This window comes from Akebia trifoliata, chromosome 13, assembly GCF_017979445.1.
Source record: "Akebia trifoliata isolate Shusen 1 chromosome 13, ASM1797944v1, whole genome shotgun sequence".
Classification (NCBI taxonomy): Eukaryota; Viridiplantae; Streptophyta; class Magnoliopsida; order Ranunculales; family Lardizabalaceae; genus Akebia; species Akebia trifoliata.
In genome coordinates this window covers 25,737,985-25,759,916 of record NC_141387.1, presented here as the reverse complement: position 1 = coordinate 25,759,916, position 21,932 = coordinate 25,737,985, and the positions used below count along the sequence as shown (strand labels likewise).

At 35.1% G+C, this 21,932-nt stretch overlaps 1 protein-coding gene across 2 annotated transcripts; it reads left to right on the top strand.

Moving 5' to 3' along the window:
* Positions 1–934: 934 nt before the first annotated feature.
* On the top strand, positions 935–18,682 carry LOC147388128 (protein PAT1 homolog). Of its 2 annotated transcripts, none has more exons than XM_086421286.1 (5): positions 935–1,301; positions 1,930–2,078; positions 7,526–7,582; positions 15,224–15,293; positions 16,165–18,682. In XM_086421286.1, exons 1-5 carry the CDS (start codon positions 1,220–1,222, stop codon positions 18,279–18,281), a joined length of 2,475 nt encoding a protein of 824 aa, XP_086277412.1. In that variant the 5' UTR covers positions 935–1,219; the 3' UTR covers positions 18,282–18,682. The 2 variants fall into 2 exon arrangements, with proteins under 2 accessions (XP_086277412.1, XP_086277413.1); XM_086421287.1 differs by lacking the exon at positions 935–1,301 and adding an exon at positions 11,825–11,915 and having other exon boundaries at positions 1,939–2,078.
* Positions 18,683–21,932: the final 3,250 nt, after the last annotated feature.

Below are 21,932 nucleotides of genomic sequence, written 5' to 3'. Positions count from 1 at the left end.
AAAGGTACACAATTTTTTATTATTACCAACCCTTTTACTTTACTGGATTGGTTACTATCGTTGGCATCGAAGAAATTTCTTGACAGGGTGTCCAGAACACTCAAGATTGACTCAAATTTATTATATGGAATCCTCATACCCCTTTGTGAAAATCGATGAAAGGAGCATGGCAAGAAGCAGAGTTCGAATACTAAAGATTTGAGAAAAAAACACCACCACCACCACCACCACCACCACCTATGGTTCCCCTTAGTGGAGCCATACATAAAGGAGAAAATCCCAGAGACCGAGTGGACTTGTGGAGGGATAAATTCTTTGGAGAGGGTAAAGGTGTAATTTACCTATAAATGATTTGACTCATTTGACTGAGTGGAGTCGAACGATTCAATTCGGTATCCTTTGGAGGATATACCGGCTTTAAAAATTAAAAAAAAAAGCATCTCATGTGCAGTTCATAACTCTTACTCCACCGGCCCATTAATACTTTTGAAAAAAAAGAAAACAACTACAATTCTATATATATTTATATATATACCTGATTTTAAAAATTCACTGACGTGTCATGCACAAAAAACCGTAGATTCTTTTGTTCGGGATACACAACCACAGATGGCAAGTCGATTGTTTATCCCGAGGGACAGAATCTACGGTTTTTTTCGTATAACACGTCAATGAGTTTGTTGAGTCCGGCTGTCCGGTTGAGTGTAGAAATCAGCACTCTTTTATTAACAATACGGACACGAAAACACTCACTCGATCTGTACGTAGATGACGTGTTAAGGGGAAATAATCGTTGATCTTTTTCGTTGACAATCCCGGAGAAAAAGGTTTACGGTTATATGTCCTTGCCACGTAGGCTGCGTACAAAACGAGTGAGTCTTTACAAGTCCGTATATCACGACTTAATAAAATCTCTCCATCTCTCCACCTCTCCACCTCTCTTAGGGTTATTTTGTGCTCTGCTGCACTTTTGGAGCTAAAGCTTCTTTCTCTGTTTTCAGTGCTAAGGGAACCCTTTTTTTTTTCCCCATTAATTTCTGTTTCATTCTTTCTTCAGATCTCTCTCTCTTTCTCTCTTTTAAAGTTTCCGAGGAAACACTATAAATGTCAACTCCCAAGCTTCTCTACTTCCGTCTTTTTCATTCCATGATCTTCTTTTAGGTTTTTTTTAATAAATTTTTTATAAATACTTTATCTAGGGTTATAGGAGAAGTTTTAGATGGAGGGATTTGGTGGTGGGGATAGTATTCATGAAATCCCCAATTCAAAGGGTTTTAAGGAATTCGCAGAGAGTTCTTCAGGTCAGCTCTGATTACCAACTCGATCTTTGCCTTTTCTCCCTGAAATTCTGCTTTCTTTCGCTTTTATCTGTGTTCTAACATTCTTTCTTGATCAGTTTTTTTTTTTTTTCGCTCATGTGGAATTTCTTTTCTTTTCTTTGATTTTTTTTTTTTTAACTGTTTGATCGAGCTATCTCTTGTTTGGGATCTGCTTGAGCTCAATTTTTTTTTTCCCAATTTTTTATTAATTTTTTATTTTAGGGCTTTCGTGGTGCTTAGAATTTTATTGTTCTTATTAGAGAATAGGTTTTTGTGGGGTTTTACGAATCTTTTTCTAAGATTTTAAAGTATTTTATGTGGTTAATTGTATCAATTCTACAGTCAGGTCTTTGCTTTGTGTATGTTAAAGCTGATAAAAGGGTACAAAAGTTTCATCTGATAATGGATGTCGATGATTTGGACATCGTGAGACGAAGCTACTCGAATGATGGATTGATTTTTATTTATTTTTTTGGTTTTATTAAGTTATATTATCGGTTTCTTTAATTTTTTTTGCAATGGAAGAGTGGAGAGGAAGTCACCGTCAATTTTGTTTTTTTTTAATGTTGTTTTGGACTGGCAACATTACGTGATTTTCACTTTAATGCAGGAAATGCCCTTTTTGATGCATCACAATATGCATTCTTTGGTAAGGATGCTTTGGAGGAAGTTGACTTAGGGGGATTAGAAGATGACTATGATGGTGTTCCATTAGTTGGGTTTGACCACGACGAGTTCCCGTTGATGGAATTAGAAGAGGTGATTTTTTTTAGTTGAAACTATGGGATTGCAATTTTATTAGTAACATTCTATTTACACTAGTTTATTCGTTTAATTGTGTAAATGTATGGTGGGTTTTTGTATGATGAAGATTTATGTGTTCATTGATATTCAATTTATATTTATGCTTCGGATTTACCCTTATGAAAATCACTTCTATTTTAGTTTAACTGGTTTGGTCAACCTTCTGTGATGCAAAAAACTATTGGTCTTACTGCTCTTCTAAATAAAAAAATGCTGCTTGGGTCCCTTTTTATAGCTTTAATGTGTTCGTTTTTGGTATTACTTTACTCTTTATTATTGGTGACTACTGATCCAGTTTCTCTTACATTTCCTGGTTTTATTCGGGTTGAATTTTTGTGTGGAATTGTTTAAAAATTTACTGTACTTGGCTCATTTTCTTGAAAAATTGCTTGGGTTTACTTGCATGACATGCTTATATGAGCCCAGGAAAAAAAATCATTGAGAAACCAACATGCCTTTGTTTTTTTGTAATATATAGCTTGATTTTATTGTAAATTGGTAGCCTGAATTGGTCTCATAATTTATAAAAAAGTTTGAATCTTTCTTTTACAATGTCATTCTTGATACTTTTTAATTAAATATCTCAAGAAATACTTCTCATTAGTACATATTTCCACATGGCATGTAAATTATTTGGCATCTTTTATAGCTGTGCTAATTAATGCTCTGGAGTTCTCTTTGTGAGGTCACTCTTGGGAAATATTCCTCTATGCCATATGCAGAAGACATCGTCCTTGTTAAGTTAGATCACATTCTGATGCAGACTGTGCAAACTTAACCTAATATGATGATTCTGAAATTAAGAATAATTTCCAAGAAATGTTGATAAAATAAACTAATTCTATCATCGATTATTAAATAAAATCTAATTAAGTAATTAAAAATGATTCCAAGGCTAAGTTACATACCTTTAGTGCTACTCCAAAATATTAAAATGAGGGATTCTAAGGAAGATGGAACTTCCAAACTAACTTAAGGTCTCAATTCAATAGTCAATTTGAATTTTCTTGAACCTTTCAAGAATTTCAAAAATCAATTTAAGCCCAAAGAGTTTTATTGGCGATTGTGGATGTTTCAACCAATTGAATATATGTTGAAAGGCTAAGTTTTACAATTATAGATATGTTTTAATAACGTTAAAGATTTGGTATGGGACTGTATTTAGTGGGGGTAATAAGGTAGGAAGGTGGGATGGGTTATTTTTTTTATGGGGTTGGAGGATTCTTGATGGGTTAGGAAGGTTGTAGAGGGTTAAGGTAAGGTTTAGAATAATTGATCAGTAAGAAGTAGATATAAAATTAGGTTCTAGGGGCAAATGTATGGATCGGGTAGCCCTGTGTGTGTTTTAGATTATCACGCCCCAAAAATTTGACACTGTGTTGGCTCGGCAACATTACTAGGGGATGCTTGACCCCGCCCCAAGTCTCAAGACCTAAGCATAAATCTTGAGATATTTGGGGGGGGGGGGGGGGGATCCGCCAACACCTACAACTTGTTAGTCTAGGTACTACACCTTGGGACTTCCGTGATTCCCAAGGTATTAATCGAGAGTCACTATGACTCGAAGACCTTTCTACCTAGGGAAATTCCATTTACTTAATAGAGGGTAATGTAAAGAATTATTTTTTGGTTAAATTACACTTTGACCCCCTGTAGTTTTGGCATGATTCCATGTTGGCCCCCTAACATTTTGACAATTGTACTTACCTCCCCTTTCGCAGACGGTGTTAAAGTTCAAATGTTATTTTACTATTCTATCCTCTCATTTTATCTTTTCTTATACAAAAAAATTAAAAATTAAAACTATAAAATTGTTCCCGTCTAAGCATTTTCACTCTTACACTTGAATCCATTTTTTCATAGGGATGTTTTTGTCAAAAAAAAAAAAATCTTGAGGAGGGTAAAATAGTCTTTACAAGAAGTAAAAGAGCAATCATTTTTTAACTATTTAGTCACAATAAGTAGATTGGAGTGGGGGGGGGGGGGGGGTGGTAAGTGAATCCATTACATAACTATAGGGGAGGTAAGTGCAATTGTCAAAATGTTAGGGGGTCAACATAGAATTATGCCAAACCATAGTGGGTGAATGTGTAATTTGCCTGTATTTTTTTAATGGGTTAGTTGGACATGAATCCTCAACCTCAAAGTTGCTTTGCAAACTGAGTTACGGGTCTAAGCCCGAAAGAATTAGTTATTTTACGAGCTAACAAGTCATATCGTAAGAATCTTAACTTAAGGATAATTGATACTATGATATTTGGATGATCAATGTCATATCATATCATAATGATAACAAAAAATGTCATAAACAAAGTACAACGAAAATAATAAACCGAGTACATACCGAAGGACCATATACATATAACGAAAAACATCTCAACATCAAACAAGATGACACATTCAGGGAATGAAGATTACATTAATGACAAACAAGTGGGTCCCAATGCATGACCTCTGAATCTAGGTCTAGCTCCTAGTACGGTTCTGGCTCCCAGCACAACTTCTCCACAACGTGCTCAATTAAGATGGTGTTCTCCACTAGGAGTTCTTAAAGGTGGGAGAAAAACAGTATGAGAGACAGATTCGCCCAACATGTACTGACTAACCTTAAGCTAGTCACTCGGGAGTTAGGAAACAAGCTAGTTTATAACTTTTGTAACATTCAAAGATAGTGTGTGACATGACTTTTATTATAAAATTATGATGCACAAATTGAGAAATATATTTAACTATTTAACTATGCTACAATGCATCTACTGTCATTTACTAATAAAAGAAAACATGTGAATCTCATGGTAACCTCATATCTAAAGCATCGTATTGATAAACGGTTGATTATTACTCACTTATAGTCAGTCATATAAAGATGCAATAACTATGCATGCAACATTATATAATAACACATGAGGTGAGGGGTGTATCTTTACAGGGTCCAATCTTGTGACTGATTTCTCGATCAAAATCGGTCTGTCCAATCTTGTAGAGTTCTATTTTGTACCTGGCCGAGCGTCTTCACCTGTCTTGATTTTTTGGTTGACAGTGTTGACTGTTGGCTTGCATACAGAGCACGGGTTGTTTGTAATGTCATTTTTTCTGTCTTAGGTCGCCGTTTGACAATTGGGTTGGCGACCCAACTAAACTAAATGACAATCAATCATTCAACGACTAAAATTTAGTATGGAGTTATGTCTAAACCAGGTGTGAACTTCACGTTTAATGCCTATCAGGCGTCTGTGCAATCTAAAATCCCTCTAGCTACTGATCTAAACCTCTTTACAACCAAGGTTTATCAGAAAGTACAATTGGTACTTCACAAACTTCGTTGGGAGTGATGGTCTCCAAGGCATTTCATACCACCAGGGAACAAGTCAAACCCATTGACATATTAAGTAATTTCTTTTTTTCAGAAGGACAAATAGATTACCCGAAAGGTAATTTCACAACCATATTCTAGGTCACCAATGGTATTAAAATAGTATAAGTGTCTCAATTAAAAGCAAACCAAAAACACAACATTACAACTCATTCCATGGAGACCTAGGTTTGTCAATTCCACTCGTTGTGTTTCCTCCCTAGGTACACTCTGAATAACCCATCCATAATCATAAACAAGTTCACCATCCATATCCAAGATTGATCATCAACCGTATATCTCCTAACCTACACTATCGTGTATTTATGCGACGGGTACACACCACAAATCTGATCCAATCCCGAACAATCATGATTAAAGGACAAGACGACATCCGACTTATTTGAAAGAAAGCCATCAACTCATGTATTCAACAAATTCAAAACTTATCTATACATATATAGTAAATGTACATACATGATTTTGAAAGTAGAGAGTTTTATGTTACATAATAGAAATATTCCATAGCATAACTAAGTGGTTTTTATGTTATAAAACAAGAATATTTCATGGAAAATTATGACAGCTTTCTATGTTATAAACAGAAACATTTCTTGCGAAAAATGAGTTGTTTCTATGTTGTCAAACAGAAATTTTCATGACAAATATTAGAGCTTTCTATGTCATAAAACATAAACATTTCATGGTAAAAATGAGGTGTTTCTATGTAAAAGCAGAAATATTTCATGATAAATATGAGAGCTTTCTATGTAATAAAATAGAAACATTAGAACTATTTCATGGTAAAAAAAGAGGTGTTTCTTTGTTGTGAAACATAAATATTTCATGATAAATATGAGAGCTTTCTATGTTATAAGACAGAAACATTTTATGGTAAAAATAAGATGTTTCTATGGTGTAAAACAGAAATATTTCATGACAAATCTTTTAGAGCTTTCTATGTTATAAAATAAAAATATTCCATGGTAAAAAAAAATGAGTTGTTTCTAATATTTTATGATAAATATGAGAACTTTCTATGATATAAAATAGAGACATTTCATAGTATAAATATTTCGGACCGGGATGGTGCTTATTTTTGTTTTTCTCTCTCTCTCTCTCTCTTTTTTTTCTCTTTGCCCTTGTTTGTTGTTTTCTTTGTTTTATTCTTTCCCCACTGAGGACTTCTTGTGCTCCCTTAATAAAATTTAGGTTATAAAAAAACGAAGTAAAAAATGAGAGTTTCTATGTTGTAAAATAGAAATATTTCATGATAAATACTAGAGTTTTCTATGTTATTAAAAAAGAAACAATTTATGGTAAAAAATGAGGTGTTTCTATGTTGTAAAACAGAAATATTTCATGAAAAATATGAGAGCTTTTTATGTTATAAAACATAAACATTTTATGGTAAAAATGAGATGTTTCTATGTTCTAAAATAGAAATATTCAGGATAAAATGTGAGCTTTCTATGTTATAAAACAGAAATATTTTATTACAATTACGGGAGGTATTTGGTAGAATTTCTATCAATGCTCTTCCGTATAATAATTATGATCTTAGGATCTAATATGATAGTGAAAACAGTCTATAACTTAAAGCATATAAATTTAAGGATGGAGCTTTCTTCCTGTATGGTTTATGTTAAATAACTAAATTATGCATAACTAACTCATGAAAATTAACCTAAAGTTTGACCAGTGAAGTATGGAACACATTAGCCTATTCCTGTTGTTATTGAGTTCTGGTTTTTGTACTGTTTTGATGCACCTGTACTATGCAAGCTAGTACCTTTCAGTGGATGCTGAAGTATTATTTCAAACTTCTTTTCTAATGTGTTTATATCTTAAAATGCTCCGCAGATACTATGGAGTTTGTTTTTGTTTTTTTTCTTTTATTATGAGCATGATCTACCTTACGGCTTTTTGTATGGGTTTCATCACATTTTGAACTTATGTTTCTGATAGATACTGATATAGAGCCTAATATGCAAGTTTTTTCGATAGAGCATGGACTGCTACTTTGAATATTGACTGTTTGCATTTTCAGGGTGAAGGTTTAGAATCTTTATCTGATATTGATGATCTTGCAACTACGTTTTCAAAGGTCAGTTTTCTTAACACTTGCATGATCAAGGTACTAAAGAATGCCAAATATGATTACTGGCATAAGTTAGTGTGCCTTAGTACTTATTGTTCATCTCCTAGTTTTGACATGACTATGATATCCTTGATCCCAAAAACCATCTTTCCCAGATAGCTTGTCTTTTCATGGAAGATTTTAGCCATTTCATGTCGGTTTGGAAGTTTTCATGAAGAGAGGTTCTATTGCCACACCAACTTTTGCTAATGCACCCCCATTCATATGTAAATTGCCAAAGAATTAGCACACATCTCAGGGTGGTGTTAGCAAAAGTTGGTGGGGACAATAGAAGCTCTCTTTCATAAAATATGACTCAGCTACTCTCACCTTCAAATTTAAATGATTTATTGGGATTTTCCATAGTCCAAAATTTACAATGTAGCTTTGATCACTTTTATTTGAGCAGTAAATTGTCCTCGTGTGTTGTGAATTTTGATCTTATGAATGGGTTGTGGCAAACATTGCTATTATTGTAGATATTGACTGGTTGTTTTGTTGTGTACGTGGGATACTACCTTTTGATAGAATGGGTCACCAGTTGGACAAAAATAGTAGACAGGAACATGGGTTTAGCCTCTAGGGACAATTTAATGACCCCTTTTAAACATTTTTTCTTCTATATTATGGTTGGGCAAGGGGGAGTAATTAATGCCGAAATCACCACTAACACGTTTGAACTTTGTATTGTAAATTCGAATTAAAGTAGTGTTGCAGGCTTGCAACTCCCTTGTCAGAGCTTAAAGTATACTCTAAGATACAATGATGGCCACAATTACCTTCACTAATGAGGATCTTCAATTATTTATTTATTTTTTGATTAGTGTTTTAAAGTACCTAAGGCTTACTTGAGGCATTTTGGGTTATTGAGGCAAGGCGTAAACCTCAATTAATTTAAAAAAAGATCCTAAATAATATATAAAATTCAGAAAAAATATAAAAACAAGTAAACAACCTTCAAGCATCAAGTAAAAAATTAAACATTAAAAATGTAGGGAGGTAGCAATGTAATGTAATAGCAAAATAACAATGTATCATCATTCATAGAGTATCAAACATCAAATAAACAATTATTCTAAGCCTAGGAATGAAGTTTTAGACCCTATTATAAACTAGAGAAGAATTAAAACAACTAAACATCATCTCCATCATCTTCAGTAGTAGGATCTTCCAAAGAATCATCATGATATTAGATTACTCTATCATCTTCTGGATCTGTTGCTATGCTTTCATAATCCTTTTCATCTATCAAATGCAATAGGTACATAGTTCAAGAATGTACATAGAAAAATCACATACCTCAAAAACTTAGAAAATCTTTGATTTCTTGATTCTATTTTATCACACTCTTTGTAAGAAAGTTGTAAGAATTGACGGATTCGGATGAATATTGGAGTCTATAGGAAGAAATCTTGGCGTAGGGAGATTTTAGGGTTTCAAAGAGAGATTTTGAGAGTATCTCCTGATAATCTAAGTTTAGAAGACAAAGCACATTTATTTAGTAACGTTATGTAAATAAGAGACATTTGGGGGTATTTGTGTAAAATAAAGCAAGAATTAAAAAAAAACAAATTGATTTTTTTGACCTACGATATTAAGTTTTGCCGAACCTATTGAGGCATAAGCCTTAGTGCATATTGAGGCGTGAGGCATAAGCTTTTCTAATGTTTGATGACGCTTAAACCTCAACGCATGAAGCCTACGCCTCGCCTTGAGGCGTAGGTTTTTTAAAACACTATTTTTAATAGGTAAAAATTTCATTAATAGGCTGGTTGTGGTAACCTGCAAAAGAGCAATACAACAACATATTAGAGTAGACAACACCAATTAATACCCTTACGTCCAAGAGATACAGTACACCCATTCCCACCAGACGAGGAAATCCTTAAATAACACTCCCTTGAACTCCTTTTAAAGATCTTACACCAGAACAATAAAAGCGGAAATTACCTTGATATATGGAAAGCGGATGCTTTTTGTTTTCCGGTCCTTCCCAAATTTGACATTCACCTACATTACACAACTTTATTAAAGGTCACGCCATCACAAATTACCTAGGCGCACATCTAGTCTCCAAAATAAATCCGTCTTAGACGAACATTGCAAACTCAAAAGGTCATAGACAAGGCAAGGTTTCTTGTACTGAATGAATCCCACACTTATAATCATTATTTCAATTATTACCATACAATGATTTTCATAGAATTTAAGCGGAATAAATCGTTAATCTAACCATGAATGAATCCAGGATCTATTTATGATTGATTGCCATTAACAAACATATAACTGTTAGAGATTTATGTGTAACCGTTACGTACTTGAAATAGTAGTCATAGCCATCAATGTGATTGGAATGATCCCAAATAGTGATTGTAATGACATAAAATAAATTCCCAACCATAACAACCAGGGAAGGAAAACTTACGGGTAGTTGACAGGAGATTGGCACCCCCATTAACTTATCGAACTGAATACACTTTGTAAAAAGACGTGAGTGGAGATGGCAATCCAAATCGGGAAAGAAGATTGTCGACTGATTATTTCCTAAATTGGCAAAGGATTTCAAATTTGTAGGGATTGAGGGGTGGGTCAAAGCCTATAAATATAGGACCACAGTGGAGGGAAAAGGTACACAATCTTTTATTACCAACCCTGTTATTCTATTGGATCGGTTACTATCTTTGGCATTAGAGAATTTTCTTGACAAGGCGGCCAGAACACTCAAGATTGACTCAAATTTATTCTGTGGAATCCTCATACCCCTTTGTGAAAATTGGTGAAAGGAGCATGGCAAGATGTGGAGCAAGAACATCAAAGATCTGAGATAACAACACCAACGGTTCCCCTCAAGGGAGCCATGCATAAGGGAAAAAATCCCAGAGAAGGGAAACCCACCTCCTACAGTGGATCAATAGGTGAATGGAGTTACTGCCAATCATTGGTGGTAATTCTCAAAAACTCTCCCCATGTTTTTGCAGGGCATACCATGTTATTCAAAAAATTGATTTGGTGGCCTATAAGCTTGAATTGCGAATGGGATCTCGCATCCACCCAATTTTTCATGTGTGTTGCTTGAAAAAGAGTATTTGGCATAATATTACATTTCAAGGTGACCTTCCCATTACTAATGATGATGGCGTTGTGAGCTGTGAACCCTTAGCTATTTTGAATCATTGGATGGTGAAACATAACACAAAGTTGTAACTAAAGTATTTCTACAATGGACAATTCTACATCAGAGAATGCGACTTGGGAGGTGAGGCATAAACTTTCTAAGAAGTTTTCTAATTTTCATCCTTGAGGACAAGGTTGTCTTTAAGGAGGGTGGAATGTTACAAGTACTTCTGTAATTTTTTTTGTAAGGGTATTTTGGGTATAGTAATTTTCTGAGTCCCTATTTATTTGGTATTCGGTGGTAAGAAGGGGTCCAATTTTTCTTGTATTCTGAAACTTTGAAGTATGTGGAGAGGGGAAACCCATCTCCTTTTAAACAACCCCCTCCTACTTGACTTTCGCGACTATAGCCAATGATTGTAAATCAATAAGCTTTAAGAATTTTTCAAAAAATTTCAAACCAACCATCCCAATAAGTTCTCCACGTTTTTTCAAGATTTGGGAATTTTATCCTTTCCTAAAATTACTCCATCAATTTTCACGTTTTTTTTTTTTACTTAGCCAAAGAAAATTGGGCAAAAAAAATAAAAATAAATAAAAGACTGAACATTGACTTGACTTTGATCCCCTCTCAAAAACCTAATTCTCACAAAATTGAAATGGCCAAAATACCTTTTTTGGTGTCAACTCCTATAGAAAACCAAATATATCCTTTTCTTGGCAATTAGATTTGACATGTGGTTTGAGAAATTTGGATAAACTCGAAAACTATGAAGGGTAAAATTGTCAAACGTAGAGAACCATTGCTTCTTTAGGAAAATCTCTTCTACAAGACTGCCAATAAATTAGTTGAAGAATTTTGAACCCAAAAACCTACTCGAAGCTTCGTCGGTTGAAACCGAGCTGTAAGAATAAAATGCTTAGAGTTTTGAAATTTTTGACATAGATTTCACAAGTTTTCAGGTAGGTTCAGTTACCTTACGGATCTTATGAGTAGTGAGTATGCTCTTAATATTGTATGTGATTGATTTAATATTATGCAATGTTATTTTTACCATGTTCATGTTTGTTGATTGATATGATGATGTTATCAAGAGATGGTTGGATTGGAAGTATAACAAGACGGAAGTTCTTGGGTGGAGCCTCTGGAGAAGATCTCAGAATGAGATTGGCCTTGTGCTTGAAGGTTTGAGTTAGGCCGTGAATGTCAATACTAGATGTTAATTGTTGACAATTGATACATGACGAACACAAGATTTTGTTATTCTATATGATATTACATGCATTATACTAATGTGATATTCGTGTAGGAATAATGATTCCTTCCTAGTAAGCGTTATAGCTTACGTTTCATATCAAACATTTAGATTTGTAGCAGACTTGGTTAAGGAAGATGATAACTAATGATCTAGTTGTTTCACAATATATATTTTTTTAGATTAAGATTTGTCTTTATTTTATTTTCTATTTAGAACTCTTAATTGGATTACAGGTTGCTATCCTGGATAAATAGGAATAATATTGGATCATCATGTGAATTTTAGATTTCATTGAAATCACGGACATATTGTCCTTATTTTAAATTTTGACCCATGATTTTTTGTAAAGGGTTTCAAATATGTTGTCCATTGGGTAGAGGTCAAAAATGTGAAATCCAAAATGATATGGTTTGTGAAAATCAGATCTATGGTTTAAAGGTTAAGAATTTTCAAATACGATTACTAAAATCTGGTTTTACAGAAATTTTACAGTTGACCCGATTTTCACCCAGTTAAAGTTCGACTCAAAACTTCTATAAAACATGAATGTTTTAGGTTTTTAAGTCAACTGTTCGACCCTTTTAGCCATTTTTAAAAAGGCCATGTGTGTTGTCTGCAACAATCTTACATATAAAAAGTGACAGTTTTGCCCCTAGGTGGATAACATGCATTAGTCCAATAAATTTTTAATTTTCTTCTAAAGTGCATTTTTATTATATTTTATTAGAAAAAATGGTTAAATTATGACTCTTAACAATATATGATACATACCATTCCGAGTTGTTTTGATGACCCAACAAAATTATTTTTTGCCAACTATTGAATTTCAATATGAAATTCTTGTGTAAAGGACCTTCCAATACAACTATGAGACGAGATAGGTGCTGTCATAACTTACTCTTCGACGTTCTGATTTATAAGAAATCGAGCCTAATGAAATGGTTTTCTTCATTTTTACTATTCCCTATAGCCTCGTAACTTGGTAAGAGAAGATCTCTGTAGTTTTTTTTGAGGATACACCTTGCTGTGGCAATTGTAGTATAATGAGTTCTTTTTTCTTTGTACTCTATTATCAGATGATGATTAAAAGTTTTTTTGGCCTTTGTATAATCAAGCCACTTTGTCTTATTTGATCAATCCCGAATTAAAAGCTGGTAAGGTGTGTGTATATATATGCCTTGAATAAGTACTAAGGAGAAATCGAAATCCTTGTAACACTATTAGAACCCTTGGTTCATCAAAATTGGAATCATCTCTTTGTAATACTCACCCAAGATGAAAAATCCAGATATCTTCTCCATTTTTTTTTACACGAAATGTCACCTTCAACACTATTCATTACAAAAGTGTTGGTCTCAGAGCACAAAACCCCGCACAAACCCTTATAAGGATTGTCCTCTTCCTAACTGCATTTATTGATGTTTTTGCGGGGTTTGGTGCCTTGAAACCAACATTTTTGTGATGAGTCGTGGTGAAGGCATTTCTTTGTCGAAATACATTGATTTCTGGACTCTCCATCTTGGGTGTGCACTATAAGCGGTAATGTCCAATTTTGATGAACTCATAGGTTCTAACGATGTGTTAGGGCTTCGATTTCTTACTATATTCAAGGCATACCCCTTGCTGACTTTTAATAAGAGAATTGATCGAATAAGGCACAATGAATGGTTTGAAATGTATACAAAGACTGAAAGAATTTCTAATCCTTGTCTAGAAATGGAGTAAAAAAGAAATAAGGACCTCATTTTACTTCGATTTACACGACAAGAAGGCCCTTTATACCCGTGTTACTGGGGTTGGAAGGAATGTACATGAAAAACAAAATCCTTTTATCAGACTTGACTTTCTTACAAATCAGAATACCAAAGAGGTGGTTATGACAACCGCATATCTTGTTGAATGGTTATGTCATTTCATTTTCTCTTGCAAGGCAGTTACATCTTCGTCCAAAACCTTAAAAGAAGTAGTGTAATGGCTCGAAGGACTACATCTAGCTTAGTAATGCGTCTTATTTTATGTTACTTATACAAAGGTCTGACTCAAGACTTACAGGGACAAGATAGCATAGACGATTGTTGGTTCTTAATCGACTTATTATGCCCCTTCACTATTTGTTTGCTTTGGTCAGATTTCATTTTTTTAAAAAGTGTATTTAGTAATCTTGATGTTGAATACGAACCTCCGTATTTGTTGTGAACAGTTGGTGTTTGCAACTCATATTTTAGATGGGAAGATAGTGCCAAGAATAGAAGAGCCAATTCGTGACGTGCCCCAATGATTGCAAATGACATCTTGAGCATGTTTGGACCTTCTAGAAGTAATAATAGAATGCGAATGGACTGCGTTGCCAACCCATATGAGATTTTAGCTTTAAAGACAAGTTTTCAAGTTGGTTGTACTTCCATCATGAGGACATTTGTAAGTTAGAAATGTATAGTCAACATATGTTTTCTCATCAACGGATGCCCTGGACTCAATTTTTTTGTGTGGTTGAACCTGAAATAATTTTCTCGGCTGTCTACGTAGCCAAATGGGTTCAAATCATAATGTAGTTCAAATAGATAATGCTAATATAGTTCAAATTGATAATGCTTTGAATTTAGTGTAGACCACATTCGGGTTTTTATTCTAGCGAGCTTTTTTAAAACTATACTAAGTGTTGCTTAGAGAACGCTCTTTCAGATTTTAAACCTAGCGAGCACTTCTTTTTTATTTTGACCATTTGCAGATTCTTTTGTCTATAAGAACTGCAAGGATTGCACGGTCGTTGTGAAGAAGGAGATCATTATCTTGATAACAATGAGCCAAGCTAGTATTTGTAGTGAATCTTCTTGTTAAGTAGTCATGCACTAAGATAGGAACTCCAACTTATTTGGCAATACAGCCCTTTTTATCATTTCTTTGCATGTACCTGCAACAACATTCAAGTAATGTCCTACTTATCATTATTGTTTGTTGGATATCAGATACAGTGGTCAGCCTTTGTTTTATTTTTTTTACCCTGTGTGTGCTTTGCGTTTTATATATATTCTTTAGCCAGTAATTGAGAAAATTGATGTGCAGGGTTCAACATCTTGTTGCTATTTGGTTTGAGCATTCATTGCACAATTACATCTTTCCTGACACTGTTATTCCTGCTTCCCTCCCATAATCATACATGTTCATTGTTCTTTCAATGGATGTCTAAGATATACTTTTTGTTTGTAATCCTAAAGTGAATTATTCTGCCTCGTAGTTGAACAAGGTTGTCTATGAGCCAAGAAGTGCGGGTGTTATTGGTGATAGAGGATCTTTCTCTAGGGAAAGTGAGTAAAGCCATCTTGTTTGTTCTCCCATTAATATATTGATAAGAATTTTAGCTTTTGTTTTTCAAATATGATCATTACATATTAATATTTTCACCTCTCTCTCTCTCTCTCACACACACACACACACACACACACACACACACACACACTAAAAGCACTTTTATTTGGTTTATAAGAATGCTATTCGCCTATTTTGATTTTCGGAATTTGTTATGAGCTATTTTGGGCGCATTAATGATGATACGAAATGTTTACATTAGTTTGTGTGGAGTGTAACACACTTCGATGCTAAGTGGTTATAACCAGAATAACCTTTATGCAAAAATTTAATAATCCTTGTGGTATAATGCACAAATTATCAGTACTTTGTTACCCTTGTCTATTGACATTGTTTGTTGACAATCAGAAACTGATATTTTTTTTATCTATCATGGTACTAAGACTTGGACTCGGGTTTCGATTGTCTACCATTGATACCAAGTCAATTCAGATGAGATGGACAATGTAGACCGCGCCAAAAGGTCAAGTCATGACCTTACGAAAGAAAATAATAAATCCTAGCTAGAGTAAGGTTGAGTTAGGGTAATTCAAGCCAAGCCATGCGTCACGAAGGTTTTTGACCCACCTCGTGCCTAGATCAGGATGATTCAAGTGAAGAAATGCTCTTGATAGAGTTTTAAAGCCATATTCTATATATGATTTTGATCGATTTTACTTTTGCAAACTCTATCCTTTGAATTACATTTTTGTTATGTCATATAAAATGATAAATAATGGGATTCACCTAGTTAAGGAAATCATACTTTATTTCTTTATGCCCCTTGCTTGATTTTTTTTAATGAAATGTATTATTTGTTGCTCTCTTCAGGTTCATCTGCTGCAGAATGGTCACAAGAATTGGATTTTTCTAACTGCTTAGATCCGCATATCTTTGATACCGAAAATGCTCTGGAAGGAAAACGATGGTCATCACTGCCACATCCTTCAGCCCGTCTCACAGAATCGAAACCCCTATATAGAACATCTTCATACCCTGAGCCGCCACAACAGCAGCAACACTTCTCTAGCGAGCCAATTCTAGCATCCAAATCACCTTTCACATCCTATCCTCCTGGTGGGCATTCTCAGCAGGCTTCACCGAACCATCATTCACGCCATATGAATATTCCATCTCACTCTGGAGGAGGACCTCAGCTCCCATTCTCTGCACCAAACTTCTCTCCTTTCTCCAATCCTCAGCTTCATTTGGTTGGGTTACATCAAGGATTACATTATGGTGGAAATGTCCCTCAGTTCGCTCATCCGGGCCTCTCTAATAGCAACAACCGGCCACAAAACCATTGGGTCAACCAGGCCAACCTATTTCCTGGGAATCAGTCTACTCTTTTAAACAATTTTTTGCAACAACAATTACCTCATCCAAGTGGGTTAATGCCGCCACAGCTAATGATGCAGCAGCAACAACAACAGCAGAGATTGCATCATCCGGTCCAACCCTCTTTGGCCCATTTTTCAGCTCTTCAGTCTACACCATTTAATGTTCATCCTTCACCCTCACATGTAATAAGCAAGTATGAAGCAATGCTTGGGATGGCTGATATGAGAGATCAGAGGCCAAAATCAGCACATAGGGGTAAACAGATTCCGCGTTTTCCTCAACAAAGCTTCGATTCCAGTAGCCAAAAGAGCGAGAATGGGTGGCCACAGTTCCGATCCAAGTATATGACTGCAGAGGAGATAGAGAGTATACTGAGAATGCAGCATGCTGCAACGCACAGCAATGACCCATACGTAGATGATTACTACCACCAAGCTTGTCTCGCAAAGAAGTCTGCTGGGTCGAGGTTGAAACATCATTTTTGCCCTAATCATCTAAGGGACCTTCCGTCTCGAGCCCGTTCTAATACCGAGCCACATGCGTATCTCCAGGTTGACGCTCTTGGAAGGGTTCCATTCTCCTCCATACGTAGGCCTCGTCCTCTACTTGAAGTTGATCCACCGTCTTCGTCCACCGATGAACAAAAAGCTTCTGAGAAGCCCCTTGAAGAAGAGCCGATGCTTGCTGCGAGAATCACCATCGAGGATGGCCTCTGTCTTCTTCTTGACGTAGACGATATCGACAGGTTTCTACAATTCAGTCAACCCCAAGATGGTGGGACTCAACTGAGGCGAAGGCGACACGTCCTTTTAGAGGGTCTTGCAGCCTCGCTTCAATTGGTTGACCCACTTGGGAAAGGTGGCCACACAGTTGGGCTAGCCTCTAAGGATGACCTTGTCTTCTTACGGCTCGTCTCTCTTCCAAAAGGCAGAAAACTCCTTTCAAGGTACCTTCAGCTTCTCTTTCCAGGCAGTGAGCTTACCCGGATAGTATGCATGGCTATTTTCCGTCATCTAAGGTTCTTATTTGGTGGGCTACCATCGGATCAAGGAGCCGCAGAGACAACTAATAATCTATCGAGGACAGTTTCTGCATGCGTGTACGGCATGGATCTTAGTGCTCTTAGTGCTTGTCTTGCCGCCGTGGTTTGTTCCTCGGAACAGCCTCCGCTCCGCCCACTTGGAAGCTCTGCTGGAGATGGGGCCTCTGTCATCTTAAAATCTGTTCTCGAGAGGGCAACCGTCCTCTTAACGGATCCTCATGGTTCAAGCAGCTATAGTATGTCTAATCGGGCCTTGTGGCAGGCATCGTTTGATGCGTTCTTCGGTTTACTCACCAAATATTGCATGGGTAAGTATGATAGTATCATGCAATCGTTACTCATGCAGGCCCCACAAAATACGGCAATTATTGGGTCAGAGGCAGCCAGAGCTATTAGTAAAGAGATGCCCGTAGAGCTACTTCGTGCAAGTCTTCCTCATACCGATGATCAGCAACGTAAACTATTACTGGATTTCGCTCAACGCTCCATGCCAATCACGGGATTTAACGGCAATGGTGGGGGCAGTGGAGGAGGTCATTTAAATTCTGAATTGGTTCGGGGTTGAGGCAAAGCTAGAGAAGAAAATGATACAGACGTCTTAGAAGCAAAAGAGCATTGGGTGCACCAAGACTGCTCGCGGACTGTATAGGCCTGATCGGAATTGGAATGTGGCACTAATTGCAAAAGGACCATGGGATGTAAGGGCCTACTGTTGTTGACAATCTCTCTCCCTCTCTCTTTTTCTCTCCAAAGGTTAAACTTCTTTTTCGTTTCTTTTCTTGTTTTTATTTTAAATGGGTAAATGAACTTGTAGTTCTGTGTATTATGATGAATCTCTTTGGAGTCTGCAAGTTTTTTTTTTTCCTTCTTGTGGAGCAATTTGGTGCTATGTTGGATTTCACAAACGAAAGTGGAACTCTATGTGGAATACTATGTACAGATCAGTAAACAAAATATCTTATCCTATCTTTCTTTCTTTGCTTTTGTTTTCTTAACTTGTTTCAAGTGGTTGGATTGTGATCAACATATTTTGTGTTGAGTGTGAGAGTTAACTATTTTCAATCTTTATTTTGATCATGCTCAAAACAGGTTAGATTTTCTGACAGCTGTTCTTCGTGGTCAATGACCATTGAAATGTTTTTTTTTTTTGGCATATTTTAGATCTTGGGACAGAAACTAACTGGTTTTTCACGATAATCCGGAGAATGTTTTTTTTTTTTAAAAAAAAAAAAATTATGTTGGAAGGCAATTTGGAGAATGTTGATTTATTGCAACCCTTACGATTCGATAATGTTATTTAACTCTGAGTTATTAGTCTTTTTCATTAAAGCTCCCTATTCGACCAGCGATACCCCCAGGACTGGATTGAAAGGTCTGTCTGTAAATCATGTGGTTAGCTAGATTGATTTAAATGGGTCAGTTTGAACTTTGAATGGATTATATATTTCTTTATTTGCTTTCCAATTCCAATGTATGCATGCCCAAGACGACCAATGTAGCAGCACAGAAAAAAAAAAAAAAAAAAGGCAAGAAATCAAAGTTTCATTTCAAGCTCATAAGAAAAAAATAATATAATTTCTAAATATGTACAACTTTTATTCTTGATAGTTCTAAATTAGATTGTGATCATTGTAAAGTAAGATGGCGTTTGGATAGGATTCCTTGGCTACTTCTGACTCTTGCGGGGAGTTAGAAGTTGTTTGGATAATTTAGATAAACAACTCTTTCAAAGAATTATTCCGCGCAAGAGCAAAAAATTACTCTTTATGAAAAAGTCGCTAAAACCTACTTCTCAATTTCGCATCTTGTGGGGAGTAATATTCTAACGGCTCATTTTACCGAAATATCCCTAATTTTGTTAATTTTCTACGAAATACCCCTAACTTTACCGAAATACCATGTTTTATTAATTTTCTACGAAAATACCTCCGTTTTAAACACATTATATTAATATTTAATATTTAAAATATTATATTATATTATATTATATTATATTATATTAATATTTATAGTTAAAATGTCAAAAACAATATAATTTGAAGACATATTATGATACTAAAAAACAAAAAATAGTAACTAGTATAATATAAGGGTATTCTGATTTTTTTTTTAGAAGTCATGAGAAGTCAGTATGGTTTTCAAACAGACTTCCAGCATAAAAGTACTTCTGCTAGTACTTCACATAGTTGATTGCCAAACGCCCTTTCTACACATAATTACTTTTCCAGCTCCTCCACAGAATACTCGAACTCCTGCTCTTTGGAACAGTAGTTTTGCTCCTGGTATTCAAACACGCCCTACGTTATATTATCCGCCTCAATTCTTATATCATCCCTCATAATTTGTCATGAACCGGTACAAAGTGAATCACTTTGTAGTGCCAACCCAACTATTTGATGCTTGTAAAATTCCAAATATACTCCCAATCTTGTAAATTTTAAAGTTTTAAGATTAAATCATTTCAAAATCCAAATTCATTGAATTTAAATATGGTTAACCTTTTATTATTTGCAACTAGGAGGGTGATATGTTCAAACGCACATGTATCAAAAGGGTTTATTTATAATTAAAATATATATATATATATGGGGTCGGGTTCTTATGACCCCTATTACGACTCACATTGCGAGACACTATTTTGTCTTATATGGGCAAAAATGGTTGGAATGGGCTGATTTTTTGTGAGAATGATCGCTATGGTGAGGAGATCATCCTTGCCAAAAATCAGCTCATTATGAAACCTCTAGCCCCATGTTTACAAGTTGAAAAATTTTAGACCGTCCAATTTTTGTAAATCAATTTTGATGGGGTTAGAAGTTTTGGAAAGGGATGATTTTTTGCTAGGATGATCCCCTCATCACAGAGATCATCCTCACAAAAAATCAGCCCATTACAAACATTTTTGCCCTTATATATATGGACAGTGTTACTATGACCCCTATTACGACTCATATTACGACTCACCGTTTGTCTTATATGGGAAAAAATGTTTGGAATGGGCTGATTTTTTGTGAGGATGATCTCTGTGATGAGGGGATCATCCTGGCATAAAATCATCACATTCCAAAACTTCTAACCCCATCAAAATTGATTTACAAAAATTGGACGGTCTAAAATTTTTCAACTTGTAAACATGGGGCTAGAGGTTTCATAATGAGCTGATTTTTGGCAAGGATGATCTCCTCACTATAAAGATCATCCTCACAAAAAATCAGCCCATTCCAATCATTTTTTCCCATATAAGACAAAACGGTGTGTCGCAATGTGAGTCGTAATAGGGGTCGTAAGAACCCAACCCTATATATATATATATATGGGAAATGTTCAGCAACAAACATTTTGGCAAAACATTTTTCAAAACATGGGTTAGAGGATTTTGAATGGGCTGATTTTTGGTGAGGATGATCTCTACAGTGAAGAGATCATCATTACCAAAAATGAGCCCATTCCAAAACTTCTTACCCCATCAAAAATGATTTTCAAAAAATGGACGATCCACAATTTTTCAACGTGTAAACTGAGGCTAGAAGTTTTGGAATGGGTTGATTTTTGGTGAGGATGATCTCCTCACCGTAGAGATCATCCTCACCAAAAAATCAGCCCATTCCAAAATCTCTTACCCATGTTTTGAAAAATGTTTTGCCAAAATGTTTGTTGTTGAACGGGACTAATATATATAGCTATTCATAAAACTACAACGTTTTTGTCTTATATGATTAAAAAAGTTCGAAATAAATTGATTTTTTGTAAGGATGATCTCTATGGTGAGGGGATCATCCTTGCAAAAATCATCCCATTCCAAAACTTCTAATCCCATCAAAAATGATTTACAAAAATTGGACGGTCTAAAATTATATATATATATATATATATATATATTTTTTTTTCTGAATATATTACATAATAAGATTATGTACTGTAAATTTCTTAATTTTTTATCAAAATGATTTTTTGATTATATTAAGCTCAAATGTCAAGGTGGAAGCATTTTTTTTTTAAAATTTGAACAACTTGTATTCCGCCTCGCTCTCCCCCTCTCACTCTCTCTCTCTCATAATAATAATTGTAAAGAAATATCAACATTTTCAAATCTTTTCTTTTTCCGAAGGAAAATATATATTTTATTTTATGGTGGGATCCACGTACCCACTAGAGGTATGTGGACTCTTTTTTGATAATAATCGCATGCTATGCGACACCAAACAAATAATAATAT

Excerpts from the sequence above, each read along its gene's own strand:
- LOC147388128 (XM_086421286.1), top strand. The coding sequence starts at position 1,220 with ATGGAGGGATTTGGTGGTGGGGATAGTATTCATGAAATCCCCAATTCA. Across the intron at positions 1,302-1,929 it reads ATTCGCAGAGAGTTCTTCAG|GAAATGCCCTTTTTGATGCA; the intron begins GTCAGCTCTGAT and ends ACTTTAATGCAG. Across the intron at positions 7,583-15,223 it reads TTGCAACTACGTTTTCAAAG|TTGAACAAGGTTGTCTATGA; the intron begins GTCAGTTTTCTT and ends TCTGCCTCGTAG.